The 27,703-nt window shown below is 38.4% G+C and overlaps 1 protein-coding gene across 2 annotated transcripts in view; it reads right to left on the minus strand.

Moving 5' to 3' along the window:
• Positions 1 to 27,703, minus strand: part of CDK18 (cyclin dependent kinase 18) — an 86,660-nt gene that overhangs the window by 23,190 nt on the left and 35,767 nt on the right. The window contains exons 2-3 of one of the 2 annotated variants that reach the window (XM_087959670.1): positions 19,331 to 19,413; positions 4,779 to 4,933 (exon numbers count right to left, since the gene is read on the minus strand). In XM_087959670.1, the coding sequence (XP_087815796.1) occupies positions 4,779 to 4,902 (124 nt within the window). In that variant the 5' untranslated portion in view covers positions 4,903 to 4,933; positions 19,331 to 19,413. The remainder of the gene's footprint in view (positions 1 to 4,778; positions 4,934 to 19,330; positions 19,414 to 27,703) is intronic. The other variant, XM_087959671.1, reaches the window with a different exon arrangement.

Below are 27,703 nucleotides of genomic sequence, written 5' to 3' on the forward strand. Positions count from 1 at the left end.
GGAGGTATTTCTACTTACTATACTTCTAAGTAATTCTACAAGGGAAAAACTGCAGGATCAACCCTCCTCCAAACACACATTTGAACACAGCTACAAATAAAGTTTCTCTTTCTCCATCCCCTCCCCCACCCCCAATTCCTACAGCTGCCTCTGACTCTGCCTCCTTTATTTATCACAGAAATGTAAGGTATAGTATGAAAAGGCCAAATATCAGCATGTGGACTTTTGAGCAAACAAAAATACAATGTTTAATTTGTCTAAAACATGCTCCCCTCCTAGGCTTGGCTTGCGGCTTACAATTCCACCAGCCGAGAGTTACTCCCATGGCAAGCATGACTTCCAATCTACTTGGAGAGTTGTCCAAATTCTGATAAATCTGCAACTATTGCAACAGCTTAAAACAATAGTCTGCCTTGATTAACTCATCTCTTGGGACTAAAAATCTGTAAACCAACTTAAAAGTAGCTTGTAGCTCTCAAATGTTGGTTTGCCTCCATCCATTTGAAGAAGCAAAACCGTTCCCGAAATGTTCAATGTGAGAACAACATACCAAAAATATATAATCTGCATTTAGAACGACAAATTTGGGGAGACCATTTTAGCCATAATCTAAACTAGTAAATTTCTAGATTCCATGGATGTATGACTGGCAGGCAGAGCAGTGAAAAGATTTAATACCAGCATCAGATGTGTGGCACAGAGTTTCTACTGGTATGCAAAAAACAAAGGGAAAAAATCCTGTTGATTTAGGTTTCCTGAATATAATGTATGTCTCAGGAATGTATTTAACAGACACAGAACAAAATCTGAATATACACACAGTATATGGTCAAAGCCTATAAGACACGGGTGTCAAACTCATTGTATCATGTTGCCATCATGCACCAACTGTTCGCAACATTTTTTCCCTTTGTGGAGCTGGGATGGGTGTGGCCTGCGCATGATGCATCTGACCTGCAGGGGCGCCAGTTTGACATTCCTGCTTTAAGGCAATTGATCTGGAAGACTGTCATTAAACATTAGAATGTAGGTGTCAAAGTAAAAAAAAAACCAAATTAAGAGATTATTAGGTGAGAGAAAACAATATGAAAATAAAACAGTAACAGTAGAGTTTACCCTATAGCTGTCTTATGAGGTAGTACAGATACCCTTATTTAATGACTGCACTTTTCTTTACTTTCAAATATTTTTCTTAGTTTGTATTAGTATTTTATCTTTGCATCTGGAAACTTGAATAAAATTATTTTTTAAAAAAGAGAGGGAAAAAGTGAGACATCACATGACTGCAACTTACAGTTCCACCATTCTCCATTGACTGCTTGTCCAGAACCTGGTAGTGAAGCTTGCAAAAGGCAGTCATGTGACCAGGGGACTCAGTGAATGCCATAAATGCATGCCAGTTGCAAAGCACCCAAGTGGCAATCATGTGACTATAACGACATTGCGACAGTCGCAAGTTTGAAGACCAGTCAAGTTTTTTTTTTGCTCCACTTTAAACAGTTGGTGAATGAGGCAGTTGACAAGGGAAGGCTAAGTGAATAGACAAGAAAGGACAGAGGAGAGAATAAGAGAAACAACGTTATCTTGTCCTAAAAGGCATAGCTGATGTAACAAACTTGGGAGGTGTTTACATCTTAACTGTTTTGGCCAAAGGATTAAGTGGACTTGAAGGCAGCCGCTGGGAGAACATTGCAGAGACCTGCTTAACTCCGTTTCACTTTTAATGTGAACCACAGAAGGCCCTATGACTCAGCATATAACGAGGGCGCATAAGGTATCGAAGTAAATTAAAAGGGAAATCACAAACATTCCTCTGCCTTTGATGATCCTCCCTCTTTTATCAAGATATTTAAATACTGCCTCTCAAGCTTTGATCTCCTGGGGAACTAGGCCAGAATCTCCTTCCTTTGCTTGAATCAAAAGTCTTAATTACTTGGTTAAGCATTAACATTTCTGCTCAATTCTAAAGACCAAGCAACATAAAAATATCCATTAAATATAGCCTATTCAATTTTCTACCCATTACTGCTTGTACTCCAATAACTTTATCAAAAGAGAAAATTTGAACTGACAGCAATATCATCCTTTATGGCTCATCTGTAGAGAACAGAGAGGAGGGACAAAAACAAAGAGAGGCCTAAACCATCTTCACAACTTGTCCAAGTTGATTTTGAGATTTTAGAGAGAAGAGAATATCTACATATCTATTGCTGTTACAAGTCACGAAGCTTTGTTTTATGGATCTCAAAGTTCTCTAACTGAATGTGAATCACAAGGAGCCAGATGACAAGTAGCTTTTCCATATGGGATTAAGACAGCAGAAGGTCCTTGTCAAAGGAAGAATTGAAGGCATCACTTTCATAAATGGTTGGCAATTCTGAAAAAAACACATCACTAGTTTTACACCAGCAGGTTGTGCCCAATCCAAGGTGACACTGCTTGGAACTCCTTGTGCCCAGTCAGAAAATTATTTGATTTTCCTTTTGTATGTTCTAGGCTTTTCCTGTGCACATTATCTTAGTCAAATGAGAATATCTGAAAGAGTAGAATAAAGCAAACCAAAGCAAAGTTTAGATCGGATATGATTTTTCAGACTAATAACATTGGTTAAAGTCTAGTTATAAATAGGAGTAATTAATTGAAAAAAATATCTAGTCCTTACTTTGCTACAGCAATCAGTTCATACAGAGAAGGAAAAAAAATAGGAACATGTAACTGTTTAACTGTTTTAAACATATATATCCTATTCTCCAAAAGAATCCAAGGGAAACTTACAAAATATCAAAACTAGAATAAAAATGATATAAAATTAAAAGCAACATATCATGCAATTACTGGCTGGCAGAGAAACAATTTTGTATTACTTTTTTTGTATAGAGTCTGAAGGAATTAGTCTTTAAACATTGCAATGTGTGTGTGTGTGTGTGTGTGTGTGTGTGTGTGTGTGTGTGTGTGTGTGTAAATTCATTAAACATGAAACTCAGTCAACTGAACTTTTAAAAATGGATCAAGTATCTTCTTAAAATGTATGTTGTTCCAGTCTTTTGATTGTTGTTGTTGTTGTTGTTGTTGTTGTTGTTGTTATTATTGCTTAGTGATAATTATTTGTTTGATAATTCACTCTTTTTAGTTTATTAATAGCTGCTGCTGGCACAAAAGTGAATAACAGAGAAGTAACATTTAATGCAATTTTCTCCTGTGGATACCAGAATGCAGCTAACAAAGCAAAAAAAAAAAAAAAAAAAGAATTATTGAATAATTAATCCAGAGCTCTTACTTAACACACAAATGACCAGGCTAAAATTATCATACTTTGGAGATATTATATGAAAGCTTAATTTTCTGGAGAAGTCTATCATGCTGGGAAATATGGAAAGAAAGAGAAGGACAATGGATAGCAAAGTGAATTGCCTCAATTATAGTTGCAAGGGATATATGATTAAAAGATCCAAAAGAGTAATGTTGAGGATAAATCTTCCTGGAGGAAATCTAGCTAGGTGGACACTAAGAATTGACACTAAATTGAGGGCACATAATCAATCATCCACCCACCCACCCACCCAACCAACCAATGCTTAATGGGAAGATTGGATTTCAATGGAAGAATGAATTTAAAGGTTTACAAAACTGAAATGTCTAAATAAAATCAAGCATATATATTCCATTAATAAATATTTAACCCAAAACTTGAAAAAGGTACAAAATTGTCCTCTCCACAATCAGATGTATTATGTACAAACCAGAAAACATGTCATATTAGATCTTGACTGCAGTTTGCTTTTTCCAATATTAAAATATTAAGTAGATACTGAATAGCTTTGAACAATGTGTTTCTTCTAGTCTCACATTCAAATATAACTCATGATTTTATACAAATAAATTCATATAAAGAAAATGGCAGAGAACTATTGTAGGATCTCAGCTATACCTTGAACTTTATCTTACATTTGAGATGCTTCCCAGGCACATCCACCAGAGGCTAAATGAATCTTCTCATATGAAAGGAAACCACCTGGAGAGATTATTCCATAATGCCACCTCCCCTTTTGTTTTTTAAAAAACTGATCTTTAACTTTCTGCTTAACTTTGTCACTTTTTAAATTAGTTATATGGTATTTCATTTTGTGAAATGTCTTGTAGGGTCACAAGATAGTACAGAAATGTGTCTTCAAATAAGCAAGCAAGCCATTGTGTCCTAGTTCACTTCCTCAGAATAGGGAGGTGTGCAAAAAACAGGAAACATCCCGTGTTTCCATACTGGAACAAACAGTCCTATTTGAAATAATCAGTCAGTTGAAACAGCCTAAATGTTTGGTTCCAACTCAAAACAAAACTCTCAGATACAGATGTTTTGTTGTTGAGCTGAGACCACTTCAAGGTTGTTTCAACATTCAACTTGAAATTACCTGAGAACAGCATGCTTTCTTTCCAGCACTGAAACAACATTTTATTTATTTATTTATTTATTTATTTATTTATTTATTTATTTGATTTGCCAATTGTTTACACCTCTTAGGAAAGGGGTGAGGTCAATAGTAGACAGTCTAAGGTTAAAGTTTTTGGGGTTCTGAACAGTCAAAATGACGATTTCAAGCTCAAGATGTTTTAAATTTGAAACATCTTGCACTTCATAGATTTTGGTGGCTAACAACAAGGCCCTGCTCCCATGAGGTGGATTTCTGTAATCTGAGGAGTTCAGCTGTTTTGTTTTTAAAATGGCTTTGGACACCCTAGATTACCCACTTAACATTTCAATGCTGTCGCCCTCAACTTGTTACCTTCATATTTCCTGTTGTTGAGCTGATTGAACTGCTCTGTAAATTCTGCCAGGGATTCCTCAATAGTCTCTGTCCTGGGAACTGAAAGCGAAAAGCGGCGCTTGAACGTTTTCATCTTGTTCATTTTATTCTGTAGAGCAAGTCAACTATAGGATCTGATAGGAAAGAAAATCAAAATGATGGTTCTCAGTTTATTCACAGAACTGCAACCAGAGATATAGGAAATGAAATTCTGATTTCCACTGAAATCACACTCACAGTAAATGGAATAATTCCCTCTTGCATTTCAATCAGCAGGGATTCATACATGAAAAGATGGATTCAGTTTACTGTGTTGAAGCAGACACAATGATAGCATATACCCAGAATTTGGTTTGATCATTGAAAAAAGAATGAACTTATGCTTTACATCAGAGTTTTCTTAAACCTTAAATAATATTTTTTTAAAATGAGGACTATCCATGACTTCTTGTAATGGGGGACAAAAAGAACCATTGGAATACATTTTTTAAAATGATAATCATTATTTTTCCTTAAATATAAATACATTGATAAGTCCTAAAGGGATCTGCTCGTGTAGTTCATCAATGTCTGGAGAAATATATCAGTCATTTTTGATATTTGGTAGAAGCTACAGTAAGTGTGAAAAGCCACTTTTAGAAAGATCCAACAAAGCAACATGTAGTATGCATTTTTATTTTAAAACGTGTATTCTTTGTGACCTTTCATTTACTTAGAAAATGTATATAGCTGTGCAACTCACATAATCATGACTCTGGGCAGCATGCATGAAACAAAGCCCTCCCCCCAAGAATATTGCAAATAAAAACTATAACACAAAAGCCAACATAACAACCACATAGAGATGGGGATCACCAATCATACATTCCGTTTCTCAGAAGTTGGGCTCATCTATTATCCTGGGCCAATACCCTGGGAAAAGTAGATTTTGTAAAGCTTTCCTGAAGGTTAATAGGGTCAGGGCTGTCCAAGTCTTAGGGAGGAAATTATTTGAAAAGGCAGGCACTGCATCAGAAATGGCTTGTCTCCCAGGTCCTATCAGATAACATTGCTGCAAAATTGAGCCTGGAATATGCCCATCCCATGTGACCATGTGGAATGGGCAGAAATACTCAGGCAGACCTGCAAACATTACAGTCCTGGTCCATGACGGGCTTTGTAAGCAATAATCAGCATCTTTAGTTATATATAAAGCATATAGAGAGAGCCAATACATTTAAGGACTTCCAGTAATTCTTTGCCCATCCTCAATTCTTTCAATGTAATAGCCCCTCTTATTCAGGAATAATTACTCGTTGGATAGAAGTACTGAATGGATCCAAATTCTAAATAAACTTTTCTTGAATCTTGGTTTATGGGAAACTATTTTGCAAATTGGATTGGCAACATTTTCAAACATGAATCATAATTATGGTAGTTTAAATTCCGACAAGACAGTGAACATATTAAAGTTGTTTGCAATTATTTTCAGTCTCTTAAAGACAAGGGGAGGGGTGAGGTAGGTTTGCAGAGTATCTTCCAGTTTTTCAGGAAAGACTAAGTGCTCCAGCTATTTTATACCATGAAAAAAATTTTTTAGGGTTGAATGCTGCATCCTTTCTCTGTCTCTGCTTGGTTTTTCAAAATCCATCTTACCAATTGTTCATTTAACTCAAAGTTAATAAGTTTAATGCAGTTTTGCCAATATTGTCAGGGTTTGAAGATGCAAGAGAATGAAAGTAGAATTTTTTTGCATGCAACCACATATACTGCCATTAATAGATCACATTCTCAAAGAGTAAAAGATTCTTGAATTTTACCCATAATATGTAAGTAAAATAAATTCGCTGAGACAGGACATTGCTAAAACTTAATACAACTGCTAGTTCTAGTTTTAATGTAACTAGATAGATAACTAGAGTTGACTCCCTTCACCAGTCTTGCCCATTTCCTCTAGTCCAAATTTGCACAGAGAATGTTTTGGAATATAGGTAGTTACAACATCGGATAGCTGTCCTATAAATTTCTTTGGATTTATAATCTAGTTATTAGGTAAATAAATTCTAGAAGAAATTAATCTGGCTACTAATAAATGATAAACAATTCAGCACTTTTATAATGGCCATAAAGATTGTTTGGGACTGATTTTGTAGCCTATAGAAGTTTCCTTAAGAAATATTAAGAGGCATTATCTTTTTCTTTTAGCTACGTAAAGCCAAATAAATAAATAAATTTGCTCATTTTTATTCAGATAACCAAACCAACTTTCTGGGTCTTTTCTGAAGAAAGTCACCCTAACAACAACAGTACATGGCTAAAAGGATTAGATTACAGTAATCTAAAACAGGATCCATGGGTATGCAGGGATAAATACACCCCCAAAGTGTACCATCTGGGCAGTTTTGTTTTGTTTCAGCTCAGAAATAACTAACTGTGAGTAGAAAATGACAAAAAAAAAACACCATCCAATTCTTCAGTAAAGAAATATTATTAGACTTAATAGCAACCCAAACTGTGTATTTTATGTTTCTGTTAATTAACTTTGGTTTCACAAAAGGAACGTTTCAGATGTTAATAAGGGCAACTGCATTTAAGAAAGGTTTTCTACAATCTTCTGCAGTCTCATCACCATTGCTCAAACCACTTTCTCTCTATCCTTACATTTTATTATGCAGGAATTACCCTTTTCTTCAGTGACAGGCAACAGGAAAAAAGGCACACACCCCCCCCCCATACCTAGGTGTGGGATATTTTCATGTGGTGGCTTAGATGCACATTTAAAAACTGGGTACATGTTATTTGTCCCAGCTGTAGTCCAGATGCTAAAGCTTTGTGTGTCTTTACTATCTCTTCTGAAATCTGGACTGGGAGTGGATATTATTAAATAGAGTGTTGTCCTTCACAGATTGTTTACATGGACATTTTAATTAAAAATGCTGATCTGCTGGAATAGTGAACCAAAGTGCTGAAATATTTGAATAACAATAATATACCCATGTTTTCTTGTGGCTTCTTCTGCAAGCTGAACTACGTCAGGGGAAAAAACCCCATCATATAAAGATGAATAGAACATCAATTAACCTTATGATGGCTGGGTAAGTGAATGTTTGAGTTGTATCGCAAACTTATAATAAAAGGCTGAGCCCAGAATAGGTAGTCATGGGAACTAAAAAGGGCAAGGTGACATATGACAATTGAGGTGGTATCCTGCACTTGACCTGGAATGCAAGCAATGTTAGACTGTTGGATGCATATTAAGAGGAAAAATTCTCAAATGCAGACACATTTAATTTCATTTAATTAAATTTCCAAGGCATGGGGGAACTAGTTAAAGGGAAAGGGTCAAAGGGTTCCATTTTTTCAAGGCATTTGAATGAAACCAAGACCATACTAACAGACACTCAGCTAGAAAATACATTCTAAGTTAGAAAATATATGACTAAGTCCAACAGACACCATCATGGTTAATTAGCAGAATCAGAAAAGCTATAAAAAGCAAAGATCTATTTGAAACGTGGAGCTCTTATTCTCAAGAGAACAAATTCTGGCAATACTAAGGTAAAGCAATAATATAACAAACAACAAAAACTAATAAAACTGAGCAATACACTTCTAAAAATATAAACACAAAACACAAAACACAAGATGTCTATAAATACATTAAATTATGGAAGCCAGCCAGTTATTTACCCAATAAAACTGGCAAAATTTTCAAGACACAGAAAAGAAAGTAGTTTTTTTTTTAAATAACACATAAATCACTTACAGAATTTACTGCCAAATAACTTCAATGGATTTAAAAGGGAGTTAAATATATCAATGAAGTAAAACCATGTTAATGTAAGGCTTTAGGAATGTTACAAGTTTATAAGACATATGTTGCTAAATACTTTGTACAGCAGGGCAGTGGCAGAAGAGAAAAAATATCTTCAAATGGTCCTTGCAGTCTTTCCAACTACTTTGAAAAACAGGATGCTGGACCTTTGATCAGATCCAGGAGAGTTCTTATTATATTCTTACTGTTTATGTAACCTGCATCTAAGTTTATTTTGATAGACTTTAAAATGACAAACACATTAAAACTGCTTAGTGTGCTTGATGGAAATGGCAAATAGATTAACAGTAGAACAACAGCACAATCAAGATGAGAAAAAAGATCAAGGATCTGTTGGGAGAATGTGTTATGTAACTAAGAGCACTCGGACCAGGGTGTGCAATATTTTTGGACCATGGACACTATTACAGTTCTGAGAACTTGTGAGCAATTCATTCACAAAAGAATTTCTACGGGAGATCTGCCTTCAGATAACATCTTCCATGATGGGCTTGGTCAGCCAACACCCTCTTTTGACATTCCCAGGTGCACTCAAGGGCATGGCAAAAAAAAAAAAAAAAGCAATGCTGGGAGCTTCTTCATAGAAGCCTGTGTTCCATTTAATTTAATTCAGTGGTTCCCAAACTTTTTCGGTCGACTGCCCCCTTGGTGCTACAAACTCATCCTCGGTGCCCCCCGCCCAGGGGTGGGATTCAAATTTCTGTGGGTGTGGCCTAATTTGAGGGTGTGGTTTGCTGTTCACATGACTGGGTGGGCGTGGCTTGCTGGTCATGTGACTGGGTGGGCGTGGCCAGGCAAATCAAATACAAGTGGTCCTCACTTAATGAGCGGTTGTTTAGCAAGTGTTCTAATTTATGACTGGCCTCCCCAGAGCTACTTGACCAGTTTTTGGAGTTTGGACAGCTTTAGATCAGGGATCTAATTCCCACCCCTGCCTGTGTGTGTCAGAGAGAGGGAGAGAGAGAGGTTGGATCAGATCTCTCTCTCTCTCTCTCTCCCACCAACGCCAAAAAGCCACCGTCCATCAAAATTCATATTTGTGGTCTCCGGGATTTAAAATTACGAGTTTGGTGGTCTCTGAGGTCCAAAAGTTTGGCGACCCCTGATCCAAAGGGATGAGCCTGAGAGAGGGAAACAGAGAGAGAAAAGAAAGAGAGGAAGAGAGGAAGAAAATAAAGAGAAAAGGGAAAGAAAGAAAAAGGGACAAAGAAAGAGGGGGGGATGGAAGGAAGGGACAGAAAGAAAAAGAAATAAAGAAAGAGGGAGGGAGGGAGGAGAAAGATAATGAGATATCTATTCTAGTCTAATCACCTGCTCCAGCAGGGTTAAAAGGGTGTGTGTGTGTGTGTGTGTGTGTGTGTTCTCCTTGTAATTTACCAGTACATTTTGGTTTTGCCTTCTTCAGAATTGGCACTAGTAATACATTGAGGAAAAGTAATTTTTAGGGTGGAGATCTGGTCCAATGGATCCTGTCTAAAGCCTCAACAAAATGTGACAGCTTCCTGATAGTCTTGACCATGTTTCGTCCACAAAACCTTTAATAGAAGCCAAAGAGGTTTCAATGTGCTGGCAAAGATATTTTCAATGTGGAAAAGGGCCTCAGTCTAAACTAGGCCTCATTCAGTCTGATGCATCAGGTCTCTCTCTTTCTCTCTCTCTCTCCCTCTCTCTCTCCCTCCCTCCCTCTCAGACTGGCTTTGCTCTACTTTCCCGATGTGCCTGCGGGGCCGGCGCTTGGAACATGGATGGATGGATGGATGGATGGATGGATGGATGGATAGTGAGAGAGAGACAGACAGACAGGCAGGCAGGCAGGTAGGTAGGCAGGAAGGCAGGCAGGCAGGCAAACAGACAGAACTTTTGGATGCATGGATGGATGGATGGACGGATGGACGGATGGATGGACAGACAAACAGAATGCGACAGTGGCGGCACTTTGGGAAAGTGGTGGCAGCGGCTTTTCCCAACATGCTGCCGCATTCGAGGCATCGGTTCTGGAGCATTACTACAGTCAATGGGTGAACCTGCAGGGCCGGTGCCTCGAACGCCCCCCTGCTGCCTCTTAGCATCCCCAAGGGGGCTGGCAGAGGGGGGGCTAAGAAGTGGCAGGGGGGTGTTTGAGGCGCCGGCCGGCCCTGCAGTTTCACCCATTGACTAGCACTGCTCTGGAGCTGGTGCCTCCAATGCGGAAGCGGTGGCACGTTACATGCCACCATAGCTGCATTTGACGTGCCACCCCCCTGCCACCTCTTAGCGCCCTTCTGCTGGCCCCCTTTGGGATGCTAAGAGGTGGCAGGGGGTTCGAGGCACTGGCCCTGCAGGTTCACCCATTGACTGTAGCACCGCTCTGGAGCCGGCGCCTCAATGGGTGAACCTGCAATGCCGGCTGGCGCCTCGAACGCCCCCTGCCGCCTCTTAGTGCCCCTCTGCCAGCCCCCTTGGGGACACTAAGAGGTGGCAGGGGGACGGTGCATTGAACGCTGCTGCGGCACATAACGTGCCACCGCTTCCGCATTGGAGGCACCGGCTCCGGAGCGGTGCTACAGTCAATGGGTGAACCTGCAGGACCGGTGCCTCGAATGCCCCCCTGCCGCCTCTTAGCATCCCCAAGGGGGCCAGCAGAGGGGCGCTAAGAAGCGGCAGGGGGGCGGTGCATCGAACACGGCTGTGGCGGCCCATAACGTGTCACCCCTTCCACATTGGAGGCGCCGGCTCTGGAGCGGTGCTACAGTCAACGAGTGAACCTGCAGGGCCGGCGCCTTGAACGCCCCCTGCCACCTCTTAGCGCCCCCTGCCAGCCCCCTTGCCCCCCTAAGGCATTCCACTGCCCCCCAGGGGGCGGTACCACCCACTTTGGGAACCACTGATTTAATTGTTTATTTTAAGAAGCACAACAGTTTTTAAGAGATAAATAAGAAATGAAGTCTACTGACCACTATTGGGGATGGGATGGGGCCTATTGCCTATCTTAATCCATACACAGATTAACTCTTCAAAATTGAATGTTTGTTTGTTAAAAACTGACAATAAGCTTTCTCTAACTTAATTGCATGAAAGCTACAGTCTAGCTTTCTCTAGCCTGACTGTATGAAAGCTACAGTGTCATGTAGTATTATGGTTTACTGTTAAGAGAGTGCACACATACTGTACTTAATCCAAACCACATAGAACTTTAATTCTTTCTTTACCTGGGAATGATAGCTTTATCTAGCAACCTTCCTTTAAACTTGGGTTGTTTCATAGACAAGATTCCTAGAACTTTGCTTGCAAGTAAATAATTTCAATACTGAAAAAGAGCAAATAATGCCCTAAAGCAGGGGTCCCCAACCACCGGGCCGCGGACCGGTACCGGGCCGTGGAGCACTCTCTACCGGGCCGCAAAGAATTTTTTTTAAAAAAATGGCGGCTTTCTTCACCTTCGGTGAATGCTGCTGGGATCGGGATCAAGGACACAAATGAAAGAAGGGAGGGAGGAAGCAACCAAGCCTGTCCTTCTCTCTGGGTCAGCTCTCTCAGTCGCTCTCTCGCTCCTCCACCAGCCCAGGAAGAAACTGCTTCAAAGAAGCGGGGGCTTTTCCTGTCGCCGCAGCGCCTCCGAAGCGCCCGTTTCCCCCACCCCACCCCGTCCGCCCGCCCGCTCGCCCGCGCGGCGGGTTCAACCCAGTGCTCCATTCTGCCTGCCTGCCTGCCTTCGTTAATGGTTGAATCGAAACAGCTTCGGCTGAGTAAAAGAGGCGAATAGTTATTATTCTCAGCCGAAGCTGCTCCCAAACAACCAGAAACTAAGGCAGGCAGGCAGGCAGGCAGAACGGGACACTGTGGATTGAAGGCTGGCGGCGGGCGGTGTGGGGTGGGGGTGAAACGGGCGCTTCGGAATAGCTGCGGCGACAGGAAAGCCCCCGGTCCTTGCAAAAATGTTCTGCTTGAAACCGGTCCCTGGTACAAAAAGGTTGGGGACCACTGCCCTAAAGGAAATGCTGATAAATTAAGGAAAAATTAATAGATCCCAGGTAGATGAGATCTGCTGCTCAAAGGTGTAAAAACATGGTGTACTTGAGCTTGTCTACAAAACAGCTCAGATAGAATACAGATAAGGATTACTAGTAACAAGTAAGGATTATAATCAGCAAATACACCTAAGCAACTCAAATATTACCTATATCTTAAAGATGAAGGATCTCTTAGACGTGTCTTTTCTGCCATGGGCTCTGCCCATCATTTTCCCTGAGAAAATGTTAGCCTCATCCCTGCCATCCTTCTAGAAAGCCCTTAACATGAATAAGTTTGGGGGATCTTCTTTGTGCAAATGCCAAAGCATGCCATTTAGATTTAAATACAGAAGAGTGAATTTTGGATTCCCTGACTAAGCTGCAACTGTCCATCTGAGTGCCATCAAAATTCCCCTCTCTGCTCCATACTTTAAAAGGCTAGGAGCTATATCTATTTTGGTAGCGCTCTTGGGATAGGTAGGCAGGCAAAGACTTAACAGATTAACAGACATTAACAGATATTACACCAAACATGTAAACGTATTTACAACATAAGTGGTAGATCTAATATCTCCTGTGCTTACTTCCCACAGTCTTTCATGGCACAGGGAACTGGTTTGAATCCAGTATCTTAATAAAGTCTCTACTGACTACGCCAAACCTTATTTCCCACAAAGCTTGACCAGGATGACTGGAGAGGAATCCATATGCCCTTAGAGACTTGGATCACCCCTATTTGCCTGCAAGTCCTCAATTTTCTAACTGGATATACCAGACCAGTTTTCAGTATCAGGAGTTATCTTTTTACTCCAACTCCCATCATCCCCAAAAGTTGTGTTAAATCTGACATCATGTAACAAGCAATCCATGTTATCATATTTTGTTGCACTGGTGCTTTTACTTCTATGACTGTAACACATGCAGCCTTTGATTAAAATATTCTGCAAATTTTACCAAGCATGAGCTTTTGAAGTCTTCACAGCGTAAGAAATGTCATCTGGCCTTTGATGGAAAAAATGATAAGCTGGACTGTGCTGTGTTTAATAATAATGCCACTTGTCCAGAACAGATTTGTTGAATGTGTCGCCTATGGAGACATTTCAATTCTGTTCCGAGTTAACAATCCTCAGAGTGATCCTTTATGTCTTTATGGGATTTATGAGATGTTCTCTTTCTTTTTATTTAATGTATACCTGTGGACCATGTGCTTTATTGGTTTGTTATGCATGTATTCAAGTTTCTTCCAGGAGCTTACAAGTCAGATTACAAAAAAACTTTCCTTTCAATTTAACATCAGTACAACAGCCCTGTGAGTTAAATTGGGCAAAGGAGACTGACTGCCCACTTGGTGGGTTTTCAAGGCTAAAGGTGATTTTTACCTAATATCCACTTCTTCAATCTAATACTCCCCACCATATATATCATACAATAGGAAGTGTAACTCTCTGCTCATTGCAAGATCCACTACAGCATTTTTTTTTTTTACTGAGGACCATCTAGCCTCTGTTTGAAATTTGCAGTACACAAACATACCATTCAACAGCCTACAGACTGTTTCCAGGACATAACAATGCTAAAAACTCCTTGGCCTCGGCCTCAAAGAGAAGCTCTATTTGACCAGTTGCTAAAATGAGCACAACTGCACTGAGCACACAGCACTGTTTATTTCCAGGGTAATTACCTTCTTTCCTTCTGCTGGTTCTTGTGGCCGCACAGTGATGCAGCTGCAAACAGACAGAACTACCCCTTAGGGGACTGTTGATGGAAACAGGTTTTGTTGGGAACAGACTATTTTGCTAGGCTTTTGCTAGTGTATATCACCCCTTTTTTTCTTTATTTCTCTGGATATATGGCACCTTCTTTAAATTCTGTGGTGTTTCATTGTTATGAGGGTCTTGCAATTTCCAATTCAATTATCCTTTATACTGTATTCCCCATCACATATTTTCAGATGGAAATAGTTTTGTCATGGTCCTTTCAGCTTATAAAAACCAGATCTATTTGTATAGAACATGCTGCATTAAATGAGGAATTTATAGCAGAGTAAAATATAAAAACTAGTAACAGAAACAATTCAGTAGTTAGAAATTTATTCTTGTTTGCTTTGCGGACAGATGAACTTCAGTGTGCAGGTATGATATTAACTAACTAAAAAAGGGCTGAGCAGAATTTTCAAAACATCATGGAATCTGTACTACATGCAGTTGTCTTATATGGTAATCAAAAATACAAAAACCATAGAAAGCATGTAAAGCCACATATTTATGCTGAAGATGTTAATTCTCTTTAGCTACAGTATTCTGTCTATTTTCCTTTTTTGTGTGTTCTCTTTTACCTGTTCAAAGCAGGTGCAGAAAAACCCACTTGCATATCAATTTCTATGTTTCATTCCAAGGAATATGGGTAGTATCAACAGTGATATTTCCAGTGATGAATGGTTGGAGGAACTGGGTGTATCTAGTCTAATGATAGCAGTTTTCCAATATTTGAGAGGCTGCCATGGAGAGGAAGGAGTTGACATATTCTCCAAAGCATTTTAGGGCACGACAAGAAGTAACATATGGAAGCTTACTAAACAGAGATCCATCCAACCTAAAATTAAGGAGAAATTTCTGTCAGTGAAAACAATCAATCAGAGGAAATGACTTTCCTCCAGAACTTTGGGTGCTCTGCCACTGGAAGTTTTTAAGGAGAGAGTGGACTGCCTTCTGGACAGTCCAGAATGGTATAAGGTCTCCTACTCAAGCAGGTGGTAATAGTAAAATACCTCCAAGGTCTCTTCCAACATTGTTACTCTCTATCCTATTCTGTATTCTGTCCAATAACGGATCTAGTGAGTTATAACTCACTCCCAGAAGTCAGTAACATGCTTATTTATTTTACAATCAGAAAGTCTCAAAATAAATTCTAAACAACATGATTTGCTATGGACAGATTTCACATTGGTGAAAAATATCCCACCTTTCTTGATACAATTTTTAATTAAGGAATAGGTGTAATTTATCACCCTTGCTGATATTCTGCTTTCTCCCATAGTCATAATTATATAAAGCTGAACTTAAACAGTTTCTGCAATGAGTTATACTGAATTCCAAAGTTTTCATATATTTTTATTTATATAAATTCATTGCTTATATATCAATATACAGGACATCATCACCTTTCTTATTCCAAAAGTGCCTCTCAGCATCAAGCATTTAGTATTCTGCCTTGCAATTTTGCCTTATAAAACAAAGAAAGTCTTGCTACTAGAGAAATAAGTTGAGTAGACAAGCTGAGTATAAACTAAATAAGTATAACAATTCAGAGGAGCTATGAGAAAAGTAGAATTTCTTATTCCAAGCAAACCTTTATTTTAATGATCTAATCACTGTCTTGTAAACTAGAAGAGTGAGCCTACCAACTGTAGTTAAACCAGAGCCCATATTGAATCTTCTTTTTTACCAATTAGAACAGGACTCTCAGCATAATAAATATAACAAGGAAAGACTCTGAAGTCCAGTTTGACACCTGCTGACCTAAAGTTTTCATAGAGAGGTTTGTCACTGCCTTCTTTAGCAACGTTGCTTCAAATTTCCACCCTGGGATTTCCTGGTAGTCTCCCATTAAAAAAGCAATTACCAGTCCTGGATCAACCATGTACAGCAAATTCCTCAACCTATTCTAACACAGTGCAAATGTGCATGATCTAAATTCCAACCCCTTAAAGCCTCTGCATCTTGCACACACTGCAACATCCTGATTATCTTCAAGGCCAATCTATGTTAAGTGAAAATATGCAAAAGCCGATACCATTAAAGTTGAACATAACCTAATAAGATTAGGTTTACAGCTGTAAAATCAACCTAAGCTGAGGGGGGAAAGGTGTTTGCATCCAGAGGATGCCCAAAGTTCAAACATAGGTTTTTAAAGAGAATATGATATCATCAATTCATACACACGTATGTAGTTTTTCTAGCAAGGATTCTTTGGTACACAAAATACTTCTTTCTGGTCTTTCTCCTCATCCATTCCATAACTACTTTTGAATACTTTGTCTATCATTTTTACTGCTTCTTTCTGGGTAAGAAGAAAATCTCCATACAGAATTTCCCTTCAGACAACCTTACCTACACTGCAGGGAACAAAATGGGTCCTTATACTTTCCCATCAGTATGAGCAGGAATAGAAGATGTTGGTACACATGAATTTTCTCCTACTTTAAGAGTTTTGACCAATACCCAGCATGCTCCAAGAGAGAGAGAGAATCCAGAAGTACAACTGACTTACTTTTTACCGTTAGTAAAAATTTGTTATGTTGAACAGACATTTATCCTTTAAACAGTCAACAGACTTCCACTGAAGTTTCTTAAGATGCTAACAATAGTTCTCCCCATTCTTATTATGATGCACAAGGGAGGTTAAGTGTTGGGCAAAGCTGCAATTTGTTCTCCAGTATGATCCCATGATGGGATATTTGCACAAATGAAGATCACATTCCAGATTGTTGAGGTCAGATTCAGCATCCAGAGCTAACTCACTGTTCACCATGGCAACAGAACATTTGGGTTAAAATGTCTGCACTGAAAAAGCTTAAAAGATTATCTGTCAGTGTCACCAACATGCTGTAGGCTTGTGTGTGTGTATGGGTGTGTTTGTGTGCTATTTTTCCAGCTCTTGTGGTACTCCAAAATGTAGGCATTTGTTGTAAAGGATCCAAAATGCATTTTCTAATTTCTCTTTTTTACTAGGCACACCACTATCTAAGGACTCGAACAGCCCTTCACTGCTTAGAAACCCTAGCATTCAGTTGTGCATAAACTGGTACTGCATGGTTATTTCCTCCATATGGCAATTTTTTAGATGGGAAATAATTAAAATCCTGGTGGTAAGGCTGCCAATGGCACAGGAAATGACTACAAAGTGTTATGGAGGGGGGGAAAGCGTATGTTCTGTAACACATAATTCTCTTAACAGTTGACTCCAGAAAAATATCTCTCATCCCTCAGTATGAATTAACCATTAAATGTAATAAAAACCATTAAATGGAATGTTATTTGACCATCTAAAGCAGGGGTATCAAACTCATGGAGTCATATTGTCATCACATGACATATCACAACTCCCCCCCCCCTTTGTGGGGTGGGCATGGCCAGTGCATGATGCATCCAGCCTGGAGGCTGCAAGTTTGATACCCCTGATCTAAAGGAGCATATTTTAAGGCTTTTCTGACTACTTCTTCATTCAACATAGGTGGAAACTACTTTAAGCAAAAAAATCTCCCTTTGAAATTTGTGTAGCTCACACACTAATAGTGTTCCAGAAGGCCTTAAAGTCTGGCTGTTCTCCCAGGCCTTGGGGTAGGATGAATGGAGCCCCTATTTGGCATACTTTTTGTGGATGTTTTTTGCGGAATGGCTGGATATACATCTTGTACTGTGTTAATTTTGTTTTGTTTTGTTATATTGTCAGCCATCCAGAGTCATTTGGGAATCAGGTATCTCCTCTGCTGTTTAAATAAAAAAAAATGTGCCATTAATAGTTATTTTAATATCATGTTTTAAGTTGCAGATTGCTTACAAATTTGACTATATTTAGTAATTATCTCATAATATGAGTATTATGTAATTTGAGGCTGAGGGCAGTAGTTATATTACTAGCAAAAACAGAAATAAAACTTCACATATTTATGACAGAAATTCATGTATTCTCTTCTACTGGAAATTCATGTATATTGTACTCTATTTCATCAGAATAAAAAAATATTGGTATAATCTCCTTTGAAATCAAACATTTAACTTTCCTGACTAGGCTCAGTTCTGAATTGTCTGCTCCTGAATCTTAAATATTCCAGACTGATAGGTAGTTCAGCTTGCTCTGTAGGCAATACCCTGTTCCAATCTTGCTCAGAAAAGTGGCACTAATATCCACAGAACAGAACATCAAGTAGTTCCAGATATCAAAGTGGATATAAACAAGAGTCAGGACTAGTAATCCATTATTGGTACTGTTGTGAATGAATAAAAATTACTAAGCCTAAATGCAAAGCAGGTTTTGGAAGCCTGCACATTTGATTGGTCCTTAAACAACGAACAAGGATTGGCTAAACTTAGGACACTTCTTATTGGTTATTAGTTGAACTTGATGCACTAGTATTGGTTAATAGGGTAGCAGCCAACCCTATAAAAGGGGCTACTGCTGCCCATAGTTTTGCTCTGTTCTGTTCTATATTACTGTTATTAAAGAGTTGAAGTCACTGGTCAGATGTCTGGTCTCCATGTAACAGGTACATTTAGTGCTATTAGCACATTTCCAGTCTTAGGACACACTTTATTATATTACTTTAAATCACCTGACCCATATCATCTTGATAAGAATCTGGTTGGTCAAGAAGACCAGCTATCATAAATCAAAATCAAACTAGTGTAGTGATTTTTCTTAGTTATTTCCTGAGAAAATCTACCAGCGATTCCTAACTTTGGAGGATCAGGCCAGGAGGAAGGGTTTCTATGGCACAGCACCTCCCCAAGTCAGACTGATGGTTTCCAGAGGTCAGCTGAAGTGAAATTCTTCTGAATACTTTCTAGCTTAATTATTGGTATTATACTTTCATACAAATGTTTTCTGTATTGCTCTGGCATTAGATTAAAATTTGATTATTTTATTATTTAATATGTTCTACCGACAATATTCTATTGTTTGTTGGTTGACATTTAATTGATGAGTCAAGTCCCTTGATGTTATCTTACCAGAGAGCCTGAAATTTATCCAGAAAGAAATTGGCTGAGGCTATTTCCATTTCACACACACCCCAATCCTTTTTCTTTGGCATCTGAGAATTCAAAAGAGAGCGCATCTTTGCTGCAGACCTAGAACTATCACATGTGTTCCAAAAAGCAAGGGTTTCCTACCTCACCCCCCATAACAAAGATGCAAGATATAGTTCTATATTAGTTCTGCTTTACTTCCCATCACTGCTTATTCCAGTACCTACTCCACAGAAGACTGGAGTTAAGCCAAGTTAGTAAGTACTCAGATCAAGTTCTGCATGGCTGTACAGAGCACAAGCTCATTTGATCTAACACAACAATAAACTCAAGTTGACACTCATGAAAAGAATGCCTCTTTGAAGCAATGACACATGGATTAACGTTGTATAGACAGCCAGGAAAAATAATAAAATTCCTTCTCCTGGTTGATGATATAATCACTGTGCAATTAAGGCAATCCAGAAAGTACCCAGAGCCTGAAAATATGCACCTGTGCTACAAAAAGTTGTCAGCTTTTTGACTGAAAGTGAATACTTTTGATTAACAAACATTGCTGTGTAAAAAACAAATTTAGTATATGATAGCTTTTTATGAACTAATATCAATTAATTAATTCACACTTCATTATTATTTTTTACTTACCAGGAGCTGGTAAATTGAGATCTTACAACTAGCAATAGTATATTAGTATATTTTACAAATGGGTGTTGCCAACTTAGATGTTTATCTGAATCCACAATGAAAGCTTATTAGTTATTTATTATTCATATAACCAACTTTTCTTCCGTGAAAGTTGATTTCTTATTTAGCACAGATCAACATGTCAAGCATTTGTCATCTTCTGTTCCTCTAATATAGAAAGTTTGTATTCTCCCGCACAGACTATATTTTTTACTTGGATCAAATGAAGCAAAATTCTTAAGGTAAATCCACACTATTAAAAGTGGCATGATGGAATTTGATAATTCTGTGCAATCCAATCCAGTGTAATATTGCTAAGGATTTGTTCTAGAGTAAAGGATTTGTCTTTACTGACAAATCAGTAAATTTGGGGTTTTACTCCATTTCTTATTCTCCCATCTCTTCTGTCTGAAATGTAAGATTCTGCCTCTTTCAAGTCCGAAGATACTTGGCTGGATCCAATGGCTTCTATTAAGGGTAATATGGAAATTGCAGGTGACAAAAGATTTCTCTTCATATGACTAATTTGTTATATTTCACTAAATATAACAGAGATTGGAGAGGAAGTGAGACAAGATAAAAAGAGTAGCTGAGAAATTGCAGGATATTATTAGGTCTTGTTGCTGTTATTCCTTGGCTATTCTGCATTCATTATCTTTATGACTCTTTGGCTCTCAAAAACACAATCAATTTCTTCTAACTAGACTGGGACCATCTGATTATTTTCACAGGAAACTCCAATTAAAATGTCCACAATTTGAAATGGATGTGGCTGCCCATTCGCTCCTCACAAGAATAAGCATTTATCCTGCTCCAATCTGTGTTCCAAGAACTGTAATAAATTGCAGCTAGCTTCTAGCTTTTTTTACTAGATGTGCTGTCTGGTTGCTTGTCTAATGAGGTCAAGGTCAGATTTCATTGTGCGCAATTATTTGCAAGGATATGTCTGTTTTGGATCTTTTGCTGAAAGATCACAAAACAGCTGTTTGCCTGGGACTCAAGAGTTGCCCCTCATGCACATTTAACTTACTTTCCAGGTGGTTCACTAGTACCAAGCTGGTCAGCTTTGCCAATCTGTACACAGATACTGAAATTAAAGGTGGAGGAGAAGACATAGTTACTGATATTGAGGAAAAAAAGGAGATGGTGCAACCAGAGGAAGACATTGGATAGTTGTGCTCTTGTTGTTAGGCACCATTCTTTTTAAACTATCTGAATGAGGACAGAAAATCCTATTCTTAGCAAGTTTATCTTCATGATGATACCACTGATCAGAGTTGGCAATAGCCAAATATGACAGAACCAGCATTCCTATTGTCTGATGGGGAATAGAAATGGTACCCAATAGCAGTACCAAACATGGTTGTGCTGACCAGCAGACAAATGCAAATTACCTCTGTTGGCCCTTTAATAATTCATTTTTTTTCTGCGGTTCATTGGCTTAATCTTAATTAAAAATAACTAGTGGAAAAGCCAGGTTGCTTAGAACTTAAAACTCTGTCAAGAAAGAGAATACAAAACTGAAAATATCTGAGCTCCTGAGAAACATTTGTATCCCCTTTTACAATTTTTACAAATAACTCAAGGCAGTTAACATATCCAATATACTTGGTGGCTTCCTATTTTCTCCACAGTGACAACCCTGTGAGATGAGTTGGACTGAAAGAGAATTAGCCCAAGGTCACCCAGCTGGCTTTCATGGTCCCCCACTTTCTAACCTGGTGCCTTAACTATTAGATCAAACTGACCAAATCTATCTTCCACCCACCCACCCATGTACCCACCCACTCACCCACCCACCCATCCCTCCACACTTCAGTGCAATCCACACTGTGGGCATCTACAATGCTTACTTGTATATGTTTAAGGATTAAATCTTTTATCATGTTCCCCCATGTATTTTACTCCTAGCCTCCTGTTCCTAAATGCATTACTTCATTTGAGTTTTCTTCTTTTCTCTCAGTCTGCACACGATTAGATTTTACTCTTATTTGTCTGTAGAACAGGTTACTAATAAAGTACAGAAAACCTTTATCTTCCTCTGGATTAATTTCAAACAACTGTCAATCATCTCCATTCTCATAATTATAACTTGAAAATAAAGCATTGCACTGATTTCCCCCCCAAGCAACCTAGGCTCTCTGCCTTTGCATTACAGAAGAAGGTAAATAATGTAACTTTCATGCATTATCTTTCTGCCCATAAATCTCAAAATGAAGTTTTACACACTGCCAACAATGAATCTCAGGAAAAAAAAACAAACCCAAATTCTTCTGCAAACCTCACTTTGTCAATGTGTCTTGATTCTGAATGCCCCTAATGTCTATTTGCCAGTCCTGGTGAGCTCCTTTCCTTCATCATCAGCTCAATAAAATCTGTTCTTGTACTGCTCTCTTGTACATAATTTTCAATCTTAAATTGGCTTGCTCAAAAAAGCTGATTCATTTCAGAGGACATTTTAGTTTCTGAAATGCTGTGACCGAGAAACTGTTTTTCAAATAGTAGTGTGGCATTCTGAATAGCAAAATATATAAGCAGAATTAAGAAATTCTAATAGAAGAAAATAAAAATCCAGCATTATATAGTTATGCTAACTAACAAAGTAGTTGATGCTACTTTTAGGATAGTCAGGCTAAGGTCTAACATAATTGAAGTTTCCTACTGTATAATAATAATAATAATAATAATAATAATAATAATAATAATAATAATAATAATAATAATAATAATAATAATGCCAAGTAATAATACTGACATTCCAAAGGAATATATTAGCCTGCTTGTTACATTGGACAAAGAAGAAAGACTAGCACATATGACACAAAATTGTACCATTGAAGACCAAGTCTAAAAAATTGTTTGCTACCAGTTGCTGCAATGTGTAGGTTATTTAAAACAGGTTTTCCTACCTTTCTGCCACCTCATCAATAGACTTATTGCCCTTCAGGTAGCCACTCCTAACCTTAATCCTAACCCCATTATATGATGAAGTCAGTGGTGGGATAAAAAAAAATTTACTACCAGTTTTGTGGGTGTGGCTTGATGGGCCTGGCATGGCATGGCTTGGTGGGCGTGGCAGGGGAAGGATACTGTAAAATCTCCATTCCCACCCCACTCCTGAGGGAAGGTTAGTGCTGGTTCTCCAAACTACTCAAAATTTCCACTACCAGTTTTCCAGAACTGGTCAGAACCTGCTGAATACCACCTCTGGATGAAGTGAGTTACAGTTCCTGATTGTTTAGGCCTTTTGATTACATTTATTAGTCTGAAAAGATCTGCTGATCTACTTCTGATCTTTAAATGGGAACTTTTCTTGTCAACATCTCTCCTTGAGCTGCAATAGATTTTCTTAAAACTGCCAAATATCATAACTTAGGAAAATTGCTTACATAATGATTACGTCCCTCCCTCTGTCCCTTTCCTCTAAACTTTATATTAAAAATGGACTGAATGGATTTCCCATACTAATGGTTGTGTATATCACCACAAAGAAATGCCAGCCATGATAAATACATTTTAGAATCCCACAAATGCAACAGGTGGCAAGAGGAAATAATCAGGTAAAACCTGTTGGCCATGTCCCCCTTCTATAATTCTATTACACCTTAAAAAAATTAAGAACAATATTGTGGCACAAATTTCATATGTCAAAGCCCATTTTATCAGATGCATAACAAATATAAAATGTGCAATTTCATTCTTAAGCTAGCATTAAAAGGGGATGTATATATGTATGTATGTACACACTTTGTTCTTCTATTTTATATTCCCTTGTCTTCATCTTCAACTTCCATGAAATTTATTATTTGTGCCAATTATTCACTATCGGCAAATTACAACTTTTCTCACCTGTTCAAATGAGCAATCATTTGAATTATGAGCTGATTGCCAAATAAAATGAGGAAGGCATTTTCTTTACAAGGCAAATGATAAAGACTTGTATGATTCCCAGCAATGAGTCTACAGAAGTGTACATATACCCTAGATACCCACAAACAAGAGCCAGTAATTAGTAACAGAATAATAGAATATGTGTTTATATCTGCAAAGAGCAAAGGAACTGCTATTTTCCAAGACAATACAACTTTATTTTGATTTCTTTAAAGTCCTAGAAATACAGACACAGTAAGAGTTACCAGGGACACAAAATCACAAGAGTTTGAGAGGACTGTTTACTTTCCACATTTAGTGTGGAAGTCCACAGATGGTCGTTCAGGTTTTATTGAGATAGGTGCAATGAAGCGCAGCTCACCATACCATTAGGCAATCACTTCTATTGTTCAACTTACCTTATGCTAGGATCCTCCCACCTGCCCGCCCGCCCCCCAAGCAACATTTACCTGGAATCTAACTTCTTTATTTTCAGGACTTTATTATAATTGAAGCATCTGAAAGGGAAAGTATTAACATGACATTCCTGCACTTCTTTGCCAATTCTGCAATCCCCCTCCCCCCACTCACTTTAACCCGGGTTATAAGTAGTGAAAAATAGAAACGAAATAAATAAATGGCATGTTGTGTTAACTTTGGCTGGATACGGTACAATGAAGTACCACTTTGTCAAGTCATAATCTGATAGTTCAATAGCAATATTGTATGTTTTTCAGAGACGGTCTTGTCAAGCTGAAAAGAAGTTGGTTGTGTCAGCATTTTGCATGGATCACATGCTTTCAGCTATAATCACTATATCACCATCAAGCCATAGCAGTTTCTATCAGAAGATTTAAGCAGAGGATTAGTTTTTTTTATTCAGCTGAATAAATTCAGTTCAAACAAATTATTTGTTTTATATTACACATCTTACGTTTACTCATGTTACAGGATTGATAATTTGTATATTTGTAGCCTCTGACATTTAACACATTTTCCTAAGAGGAACAGCTAAACATGTCTTTTTACAATTTAAGCAAAACCAAACAAAGCAAAACAGAAGAAACCCCATAACTAAAAAGTAGTCAACTATCACCATGTATCACTGCCAATCATCCCCAGTGTTCCTGTTGTTACTGATGTTGTTACTATGGAAATACAAGGATATTCTTGATTTAAAGAATCTGATCTGGCCTCTGGATTATTCTCATGCTGGTAAAGTAGAAGGAATGAAAGTGTGGGATGCAGACAGCTTTGAATCAACTGGATTGAAAGTTTCTTTGGAGGAGAAGCTCAAGATCAGTCTTCCCAGTAGGCTATTCTGGAGGTAGCATAACTAAATGTCTCATTGAAAGGAATATGGACGAGTATGGAAAAATTAAATGGCTCTATAAACATGGACAACTGGCTGACTTATATTGATAGCTGTCACTTCACTTACAGCAGCATTTCTCAACCGTGGCAACTTTAAGATGTCCAGACTAGCTGCCAGACTTGCCAACCACTGATATACACATTTGGGATAGGGCTGAACGCAACCATTTTTCTCTTTTTAAATTTTTAATTAAAGCTTCCATGATCTTGACATCTCAGTCATGCTCCATCCCACGCAGAGCTAAGAGAATATCTAGAGTCATGAAAATTAACAATTAAAAGAAAAGAACTACTGTTCTTTTGTGAAACAGGTTTTAGCATTTTCAACAATGGCTTTCAACCCGTTATTTTATTTTAGCATTATGTGGAAACAAGCAATTAAGGTACAGACAGCAAGATTTAGAACATCAGAATTCTACTCCTTGTTTAAGAAGAAACTGCAATTAACAATTAAGACAAGCAGGTTATCTAAGCTCAGTTTGTGGCACTGAAATAAGCAAAAAATACAAGAAGTAAATGAGGAATGCTCTGCTTGTTTTGTAATGTAAATTTCTAAGATAGCTTCTAATTATATGCCCTGAATGAATTATCCAACTTTCTTTATAAAGGTCAAGGTATTTTACACACAGTTCCAACAGCTGATTTCAGAAGGGTTTATTTGATGCTTGGGTAATTCTTTTGTCTATATTCTGCATAAATACATACATACATACATACATACATACATACATACATACATAGTTTGTAGAATTTTAAAAATTAAAAAGGTAAAATTCTAAGTAAGTTTTATACTCTAGTGGATTTTTGCTGAAGGAACACAACACAGAGGAGAAACTGCCAGCAATTTATTTAATGATTCAAGACCCTAAAAAATGGAAAAGCAAGGATTTTTAAAGAAGTGGAACGCTATAATGTGAGAAATTCTAAGGATCAACTGATGGAGGATGTAACCTTGGGGTTTCTCTATTTTGCAGTTCTCTTGGCAGGGCTATCCTTGGGCTGACTGAGCTGGTGAGGAGGGCTTATATTCCTTGGTTTAGATAGGATTGCAGGGTGACCTGATAGCAGGGATCCAATATTTGAGGGGCTGCCACAAAGAAGAGTGGGTCAACCTATTCTCCAAAGCACCTGCATCTCCAAAGCAGGACAAGAAACAATGAATGGAAACTAACCAAGGAAAGAACCAATTTAAAAATAAGGAGAAATTTCTTGACAGAACAATTAACCAGTGGAACAGCTTGCCTTCGGAAGCTGTGGGTGCTTAAACACTGGAGGTTTTAAAGAAGAGATTGGCCAGCCATTTTTCTGAAATAGTTTAAGGCCGTGATGGCGAAACTATGGCACATGTGCCAGAAGCGGCACACAGAGCCTTCTCTGTAGGCACGTGAGCCGTCGCCCCAGCTCAGCTCCACCGCGCATGCACGTGCATGCCTCCTGCTGGTCTTTGCCTCTCTGCTGCACATGCGCAGGGGTGCATGCATGGTGATCGCATGTGTGTGTGGGGTCGCACATGCATGCTTCGGACAGGGCGCACGCGTGGGGTTTGCATGCAAATGCATGGGGGTGGGGCACGTGCCTGGGGGTCATGCATCCATGTGTAGGGGGGCATGCATGGGGGTTACATGTGCATGCGCACTTTGGGCACTTGGTGCCGAAAAGGTTAGCCATCACTGATTTAGGGTGATCAGGGGGTTGGACTAGAAGACCTTCAAGGTCCCTTTCAACTCTGTTATTCTCTCCAGGATCAAACAGTCCTGCATATGATTTGAACAAAACTAGGGTTCTTTCTTTCTTTCTTTCTTTCTTTCTTTCTTTCTTTCTTTCTTTCTTTCTTTCTTTCTTTCTTTCTTTCTTTCTTTCTTTCTTTCTTTCTTTCTTTCTTTCTTTTTCTTTCTTTCTTTCTTTCTTTCTCTCTCTCTCTCTCTCTCTCTCTCTCTCTCTCTCTCTCTCTCTCTCTTTATTATAAAGTTTATTGCCACCCATCTTACCACAAGGTAAGTTCTATGTTATCTGGATAACCAAAGTTCAGATTGCAAGCCACTTTGTCTTCATGCATGTATTAAACAAGTTGCACAGCCACTCTCTAAGCACACGTCACCCATATTTTATAACATTTCTCCTGTTTTATCATCTATGGTCATAATATATTTCAATCTTCCCACAACATTTCCAACTGTTGTTTAACAATGATTTCTTCAGTACAATTATAGCCCTTTCCCCCATTCTATTCTTCAACACACCACTATCATTCCAATACAAATCTTAAACAGTATTTTTTTCAGCATTCCCTCACTTCATCTTCATCCCAAATCATTGTTTCATTTTAATCCCATTCATTCTTCTAGATGTTTTATTTTAAGCCTTCTTCATTCACATCCAAAACAATTATGATTTCTAACTAAATTGTTCTGCATTCTTTCCCCCTTT

This window comes from Notechis scutatus, chromosome 3 (assembly GCF_049901735.1).
Source record: "Notechis scutatus isolate UNSWTSFEM ecotype Mainland chromosome 3, rNotScu1.2, whole genome shotgun sequence".
Taxonomy (NCBI): Eukaryota; Metazoa; Chordata; class Lepidosauria; order Squamata; family Elapidae; genus Notechis; species Notechis scutatus.